Genomic DNA, 8,904 nt, shown 5'->3' on the forward strand with positions numbered 1-8,904 from the left:
GGTCCTTAGTCAACCCTGGAACCTCCATACACCATTCTCTAGGGTTGGAAAGGCTGCTACAAAGACAGGAAACCCCAAGGGAGGATTTGCTCACTGCATTCTCCCTTGCTGTGTATGGAGGAAAATAGCTTTGGAGCTCCCATGTGAATAATTCTTTTTTTCTCCCCATGCACTCTCTCAGAATGCTCCAAGAGAGTTTAGCTTTCCAAGCCAGAAGAGTCTCAGCACAGCCAAGTAGGCCTAGATTTGCTGTATTACAAATCCCTGTCTTAATCCCAAAAGGCAATCTCTGCTTTATGACTGAGTACAGATCTGCTTCCTCTATTGAGAAGCTCTTGTTCTCTAGAAGCCTCTAGCAGCCTCATCATTTTCTTTGTATCCTCTCAAACAACAAAAAAAAAAACAAAAGAGAGAGAGAGAGAGAATCGTCAGGTAAGATGCCTGTTCAAGACGCTTAAAATATCTCCACACTAAAATAATACAATTATTCCCAAACAGTATCCTCTCATTTACTTCTAAGTAGTCACAGATCTGTCACTGAGAGCTCTATATTTATTTATGACTAATCAAACTTTAACTTTTCATGAGCATTTGTCCTTGGGGAAGTAGCATGCAATGGGTAGACTGGAGATGAATATTCACTTTAAAAGTGGTCTCAGTATCCTGATAACCCCTTCTCTGGTGACTACATCAAAAGGTAACAACATCCTGAAACAATATCTCACAGCATCACTTTGAGGACATGCCAGGAGGGAAAATGGCCATACCCTTTGGAGTACTCTGCTCACAACTGTTCTTTATCCCAATATATTTGGCGTTACCTTCTGGTGAGTAAGGCAGCTATTTTCTGCAAGGATGTAATAAGGTTGATTGCTGGACTCTGACATTATAATCTGAAAGAGAATGCTTTGAAATTCTTACTTACATTTTTATTTAAGTGTTTCATTTTACTATGTTTACATATCTGTGTCTATAGAGAAAGATACAATGAAGTGTGATTTAAAAAAAAAAAAAAGGCCCTGAGCCAAAGGGCAGGGGCCTTAACTTGCCCATCTGTTAATGCAAATTATGAGACCTAATTCATAGGGATGACGTGTGTGGATGACTGGGTGAAATAACATGTGAAAATGACTGGCAATAAGCCTTCACCACGGTGCACCACAAAAATTCAGAACTTTTAATAAAAATTTTTTGCCATATATTTGAGTGGGTAATTAACTTTTGTGTCCTTTATAGAGAAGTCATGTGGGGAAATCTGGCTTCAAGGATTGAAGAGCTTAGTTTTTTCCCATATCTGTCATGAATTCTTGGGCAATTTATAAGATAATGGGAAGGGGTTAAAAGATCTCTTTAAAATTCCAGCATTTCTTGAAATTTCCTAATACCACACACAAAGATAAACTTGAAATGGATTAAAGACCTAAACATAAGACCAGAAACTATAAAACTCTTAGATGAAAATATAGGCAGAACACTGTATGATATAAATCATAGCAAGGTTCTTTATGACCCACCTCCTAGAATAATAGAAATAAAAATAAGGATAAACAAGTGGGACCTAATTAAACTTAAAAGCTTTTGCACAGCAAAGGAAGCTATAAGCAAGGTGAAAAGACAACTCTCAGAATGGGAGAAAATATTAGCAAATGAAACAACTGACAAAGGATTAACTTCCAAAATATACAAGCAGTTCATACAATGCCAGAAAAACAAACAACTCAATCGAAAAGTGGCAAAAAACCTGAACAGACATTTCTCCAAAGAAGACACAGAGATGGCTAATATACACATGAGATGGTCAACATCACACATTATTAGAGAAATACAAATCAGAACTACAGTGAGATATCACTTCACGTTGGCCAGAATGGCCATCATTAAAAAAATCCACAAAGAACAAGAGGGTGTGGAGAAAAGGGAACATTCCTGCACTGCTGGTGGGAATGTGAATTGATACAGTCACTATAGAAGACAGTACGGGGATTCTTTTTAAAATAATCTAGGGATAGAATCACCATACAGCCCAGCAAGACCACTTCAAGGCATATGCCTTGAGGAAACCAAAACGGAAAAAGACAAATGTACCTCAGTGTTCACTGTAGCACTATTATTTACAGCAGCTAGAACATGGAAGGAATCTAAATGCCCCTTGACAGATGAATGGATAAAGAAGCTGTGGTGTATATATATATATATATATATATATATGTATGTGTGTATATATATATATATATATATATGTATGTGTATATATATATATGTATGTGTGTATATGCGTACACACAACAGAATACTACTCAGTCATTAAAAGAAATGCATCTGAGTCAGTTCTAATGAAGTGATGAACCCAGAGCCTATTAGAGAGAGTGAAATAAGTCAGAAAGAGAAAAGCAAATATCGTACATTAACACATGTATATGGAATCTATAAAGATGGTACTGATGAGCCTATTTGCAGGGTAGTAATGGAGATGGTTCTTCCCTGGTGGCTCAGAAGTTAAAGCGTCTGCCTGCAATGTGGGAGACCTGGGTTCAATCCCTGGGTCGGGAAGATCCCCTGGAGAAGGAAATGGCAACCCACTCCAGTATTCTTGCCTGGAGAATCCCATGGACAGAGGAGCCTGGTGGGCTACAGTCCACGGGGTCGCAAAGAGTCGGGCGTGACTGAGCGACCTTACTACTTTACTAATGGAGACGCAGACATAGAGAACAGACTTATGGACAAGGGCAGGGGAGCATAAGGAGAGGGTGAGATGAATGGAGAGAGCAGCATGGGAGCATGTACATTACCATATGTAAACAGACAGCCAATGGAGATTTGCTGTACAACTCAGGGAATTCAAACTGGGACCCTGTAATAACCTAGAGGGGTGGGGAAGGGTGAGAGGTGGCAGGGAGATTCAAGAGGGAGGGAACATATGTACACCTATGATTTATTTCTGTTGATGTATGACAGAAATCAAACCACTATTGTAAAGCGATCAATCAATTAAACATAGATAATTATAAAAAATTTTCTAGCATTTCTTAATTTCTTTTCATATACTGGCTGTCAGCTCTGAATCTTCTCAAGCCCAGGCTAATTAGTTAATCAAAGCAATTATCTGGTACACTGGACTGATAGTGATGCGTCTGTAGAGCTCTCTGCTGATTATCTACCAGGAGTAAAAGAGTTATCCCACATTTTAAGAAAATGAATGAAGATATGTATAAATGAAACAATGTTTTCATTGTTGCAAGCTTTCTTGGTACTCCATTAGAACTATATTCTGTCAACATATTAAGGCTCTATGACTTATCAGACACTAGATTCTGTAACTATTTTCATTTGTTATGGTTTCAGACCCTCCACGCTGGTGGCCACCACATGGAAATATTAAGGTAATCTTCTTGCAAATTTCCTAGGAATGAAACTCGAATCTGAGTTTTCTTTGGAATTACTGTCTTAGAACTTTACTGAGCAAGTGATGTTCTTCAAGGTTCAGACACATGAAAGCGGCAGGTGCTGTAGGTAGAGGAGCCCACAGGAGAGTAATCCCAGCTGGACCCAAGCTGAGACTTGGTCACGGGTACACTGCGGAACCCTCCGCGGTGCCTGGAAAATGCTTGTGGGCGCGGGCAGTTGCCAGGGGGCATGGCAGGTTCTTACACGCCCACAGACTTGAGCATTGCATGGTTTCTTCTCTGGAGGGGGCTGAAGTGGGATGAAGAGTATGCTCCTAACTGCCCTATAAGCTGCAGAGAATGCCTAGCTGTGAATGGCAAACGCCAACCCTGAGATATAGACTGAGGATATGTGAAGGAACAGCCTATCTCTGAACACAGCCTCAGATTCTGTTTCCAACTTGTAGGAGGGCAAAGTGATGGAGGTACCTTTTTCATTTTCAGCTATACTTCTGAGCACTGAATATATTGTGAGGTAAAAATAAGTGCTTACTTAATAAATGGGGGAAATGGAGAAATGAAAGATTGTTTTGGTTTTCTGACGTGGATTAGTGTTCCTGTACTCCTTCATTTTGAGAGCATTTGCACTTCAAGCTTTAGCCTCACTAGTACATTTTAAATTTTACTTCTTAAAAATTCATGAGTTGATTGGTGACAAAGATGCTTTGAGGGCAGCTTAGCCTTCAGGGGACCCATAGATCAGAGTGCTGAACCTGTCAGGAGCTGTAACTCTAGCCAAAGAGTCTGTAGAATCAGTCCAGGATTTACACTTTAGTCTCACAGAGTTCAGTCCTAGAGTTTTCCTCTTCTGAAGGTTGCTGGTAAGAATAGTCCTTCACTTGTCCATCAATTTACAAACAAAAATAAACTTACTCATTCTTTCTTAGTTTCTTTAAGAAATATTTATCATCTGTGCTGTGCCCTAGGATACAATACTGAGGGGGAAAAGACATATTCTCTTCTCTCATGAAGCTTACAAATAGCCAGAAAACAGAAAGAGAAGGACTGTTATTTGTAGTAAATTTTGTAAATAAAATAGGATGGTACAACAGAGAATATCTATTGAAAGTAGAGATGCTACAGTCAGCAATGTGATCAGTGAAGGCTTCTTGGGCATGGGGATATCAGATGTGAACGGAGAAAAGGAGTCACCCAGGCAGAGAGCAGTGAGGAGGATTTACCTCCTTGAATCACTGGAGACTTGTGAGGTTGGAACAGAGTGAAGGAGCGGCTTCACCATTGCACAACAGATGAGTGCACAGTCCGCGCACCATGAACAGGCTCATAATCTCTTTAGAATAGGAGGAACATACACATCCTACTGTAAAGAGGAAAAAAAAAAAGCTGTATTTACAGATGGTACTAGCTACTCTTGCTATTATTTGATTATATTCATTCTATTTGAAATATTTTATATCTTATTTACTTTGCACATATTTAAGGGCAATGATTAAGTGCCAATATATGTGCTGCTTACATAAAGATTAGCCTAATAAGACACCGACTTAACCGTTATGGACTTACAGTTCTTTGCGGTGTGCAGTTAGTCAAATAATTATACAAATGCTTTATTGTACACTGATTAGAGGTATTAAGGAAAATGGAAAGTTGGAATTGTATTTTGAGAAATATCTCTGAGAAAGTGGGTCATAATCTGAGCTCTGAAGGTAGAATGAGTTTGTTCTTGTTTGGTTGTGTCTGACTCTTTGCAACCCCATGAACTATAGCCTGCCAGGCTCCTTTGTTGATGGGATTTTCCCAAGTAAGAATACTGGAGTCGGTTGCCATTTCCTTCTCCGGGGGATCTTCCCAACCCAGGGATCTAACCTGCATCTCCTGAATTGGTGGGCAAATTCCTTACCAATGAGCCACCTGGGAAGCCCTAGAATCAGTTTAGGTTCAAGGAAAAAGAGAATACATTTGATGGGGTGGTTGTGACAAACCACAAGACTCTGAGATGGAGGGGTTATGGAGCATTTGAAGCAAAAAAAAAAAAAAAAAAAAAAAAAGAAAAAAAACAGGGGAATGGCAAAGAGCAAGGTGGTACAAGGCAATGTTGGAAAAGTCAGGAGGTGACAGATCCATAGGGTCTTTCAGCCCATACTAAGAAGAAATTCTTTACATGCAGCGAAATGCAATTAAAAGAGCTTAATGAAACAGTGGAAACAGTATCAGACTTTACTTTTTTGGGCTCCAAAATCACTGCAGGTGGTGACTGCAGCCATGAAATTAAAACACGCTTACTCCTTGGAAGAAAAGTTATGACCAACCTAGATAGCATATTCAAAAGCAGAGACATTACTTTGCCGACTAAGGTCTGTCTAGTCAAGGTTATGGTTTTCCCAGTAGTCATGTATGGATGTGAGAGTTGGGCTGTGAAGAAGGCTGAGCGCCGAAGAATTGATGCTTTTGAACTGTAGTGTTGGAGAAGACTCTTGCGAGTCCCTTGGACTGCAAGGAGATCCAACCAGTCCATTCTGAAGGAGATCAGCCCTGGGAATTCTTTGGAGGGAATGATGCTAAAGCTGAAGCTCTAGTACTTTGGCCACCTGATGTGAAGAGTTGACTCATTGGAAAAGACTCTGATGCTGGGAGGGATTGGGGGCAGGAGGAGAAGGGGACGACAGAGGATGAGATGGCTGGATGGCATCACCGACTCGATGGATGTGAGTCTGAGAGAACTCCGGGAGTTGGTGATGGACAGGGAGGCCTGGCGTGCTGCAATTCATGGGGTCGCAGAGAGTCGGACACAACTGAGCGACTGAACTGAACTGAATGACAGGATTCTGTGTGCAGGTCAAGAAGCAACAGTTAGAACTGGACATGGAACAACAGACTGGTTCCAAATTGGAAAAAGAGTATGTCAAGGCTGTATATTGTCACCCTGCTTATTTAACTTGTATGCAGAGTACATCATGCATAATGCTGGGCTGGATGAAGCACAAGCTGGAATCAAGATTTCTGGGAGAAATATCAATCATCTCAGATATGCAGATGACACCACCTGATGGCAGAAAGGAAAGAAGAACTAAAAAGCCTCTTGATGAAAGTGAAAGAGGAGAGTGAAAAAGTTGGCTTTAAACTCAACATTCAGAAAATGAAGATCATGGCATCTGGTCCCATCACTTCATGGCAAACAGATGGGAAAACAATGGAAAAAGTAATAGACTTTATTTTGGGGGGCTCCAAAATCAGTGCAGATGGTGACTGTCGTCATGAAATGAAAAGACACTTGCTCCTTGGAAGGAAAGTTTTGACCAACCTAGACAGCATATTGAAAAGCAGAGATATTACTTTGTCAACAAAGGTCTGTCTCGTCAAGGCTATGGTTTTTCTAGTAGTCATGTATGGATGTGAGAGTTGCACCATAAAGAAAGCTGAGTACCAAAGAACTGATGCTTTTGAACTGTGGTGTTGGAGAAGACTCTTAAGAGTCCCTTGGACTGCAAGGAGATCAAACCAGTCCATCCTAAAGGAAATCAGTCCTGAATATTCATTGGAAGGACTGATGCTGAAGCTGAAACTCCAATACTTTGGCCACCTGATATGAAGAACTGACTCATTAGAAAAGACCCTGATACTAGGTAAGATTGAAGGCAAAAGGACAAGGCGATGACAGAGGATGAGATGGTTGGATGGCATCACCAAATTCGAAGGACATGAGTTTGAGCAAGCTGCAGAAGTTGGTAATGGACGGGGAAGCCTGGCATGCTGCAGTCCATAGGGTTGCAAAGAGTTAGACATGACTGAGTAACTGAACTGAGAAGCTAAATTTCCCAAATCTGTCCTGTTTACACACACTTTCATTTCCCATATATAGCAGGCCTCCTTTCTCTGTTCCTTTCAGAAGATCCTGACAAGGAGGGGATGACGTTATTAGCTGAAAGGACATACCTAGGTTTTTGTCTGCTTGCTTTGTGAAAGTGGAGCTGGAGAGCTGCTGTCAGACTGGGTTACAATCCCACGTTTAAATTTTCCTAGTAAAGTCCAGAGGTCTCTATGAGTATGATTCTAATTGTATCATTCTTTTCAACTCAATTTCAGGTGAAATGTCCATATAAGAAAGTAGACTTCAGTTGGTTCCAGGGAACAGTGAACCCCTGTCCCGGTTTATATCAACCCATCTGTGGCAATAATTTGATAACCTATAACAACCCATGCATCTTGTGTGTTGAGAGTATGTGAGTACTACTGGGAGAAAAGAACAAGAAAAAGCTTAGTCCAAGGCAATTACTATCAACCTCTTCTACGAAGTACAACAGCTATGAAGCCAGGAATTTGCTCCAGTATGCTCAGATAATAATCAGCCCCCACTCAGGAGAACATGTGGTAACACAAAGCCCACTTGAGTAGAAAGCAGACTCGCTGTACTCAGGAGTGTTTGCTGGGCTCTTCTCTCAGCCCTCACATTCCCATAAGCCAACTGATAGATTTATTTTCACTTGAAGCTTCAAATATCCCTTTGAGTCCTTGAAATACTTTGGTTTTAAGATAAGTTGTAGTTTCCTTCTTTCACATATCTTCAATCTCATGTGTCTGAAATTCTGAGCTAGGATAAGGTGACCATAAAGTTTGGGTCCTTTGGTAAAGAGTCAGTGTTCAGTCTTTGGATTTATGGGACATGATTAGCAGTGATTAGACTCTGAGTTCTCATAAAACGTGGGGCTTCAGAATTGATCTCCGTGTAAGACAGTCCAGTTTTCAGGGAGAAAAACTCTTCCCATGGCATCAGACTGGAGGCTTCTATTCAATACTAATTTTGCAATTTTCACAAAGGGCAATGGCAGGACTATGTAAACTCTAGGCCATCACCACTAATGAGGAATTCAGCCAAAGTGTAAGAGTATTGATAGAAAAAGTTGAAGACTGATACGCCTCATATATCACAAGCTCAGGCCTGATTAAATAACTTATTTTCAGAGAAATTATAGTATAGGGCATAATGTCTTCAGTGGCATCTTAGCATGATGGGAAGATAACAGAGTAGGGAATCCAATAACCTGGATTTTGTCTGTAGTCAATATCCTTTATGCTTTCAGTTTCCTCAAATATAAAATAAGGGTGACAGATAATTTTATAAGTATTTTTATAGTTCTGAAAATTCTATTAATAAAATACTTATTCTGATTCTTTCTTTAGGAAATCTCAGGGGAAAATTAGATTTCTACGTGATGGGCAATGCTAGTTGAGTGGACTTGAAAGTGAAAAGAACTTTCATTTTCTTTCCATTGAGAAAATCCTTCTCCTGCAACTCACCCCTCCTTGCGTGTGTTCTTAGTGACAGAAAACTGCTCCCACTGAGCTTATATCAGATAGTTAGAGTCCTTCTTTAGACCTCTCCCCTCATTGATTCATTGCCTTCCATATTCACCATAATAAATAAAGGTTTCTGAAAGTCTCATTTAACTTGGGTGCCAGATCTGTGTCTCAAGTCTCAGAAGCAGAACACAATGAACATTTG

The 8,904-nt window shown here is 40.3% G+C and overlaps 1 protein-coding gene across 1 annotated transcript; it reads left to right on the top strand.

Annotated features, from left to right (window-relative positions):
* Positions 1–742: 742 nt before the first annotated feature.
* SPINK14 (serine peptidase inhibitor Kazal type 14 (putative)) lies at positions 743–8,628 on the top strand. Its single transcript, XM_052644397.1, has 4 exons — positions 743–827; positions 3,343–3,380; positions 7,488–7,624; positions 8,583–8,628. The coding sequence occupies exons 1-4, from the start codon at positions 743–745 to the stop codon at positions 8,626–8,628; spliced, it is 306 nt and encodes a 101-aa protein (XP_052500357.1).
* Positions 8,629–8,904: the final 276 nt, after the last annotated feature.

This window comes from Budorcas taxicolor, chromosome 7 (assembly GCF_023091745.1).
Source record: "Budorcas taxicolor isolate Tak-1 chromosome 7, Takin1.1, whole genome shotgun sequence".
NCBI lineage: Eukaryota > Metazoa > Chordata > Mammalia > Artiodactyla > Bovidae > Budorcas > Budorcas taxicolor.

Excerpts from the sequence above, each read along its gene's own strand:
- SPINK14 (XM_052644397.1), top strand. The coding sequence starts at position 743 with ATGCCAGGAGGGAAAATGGCCATACCCTTTGGAGTACTCTGCTCACAA. Across the intron at positions 3,381-7,487 it reads CACCACATGGAAATATTAAG|GTGAAATGTCCATATAAGAA; the intron begins GTAATCTTCTTG and ends ACTCAATTTCAG. Across the intron at positions 7,625-8,582 it reads ATCTTGTGTGTTGAGAGTAT|GAAATCTCAGGGGAAAATTA; the intron begins GTGAGTACTACT and ends TTCTTTCTTTAG.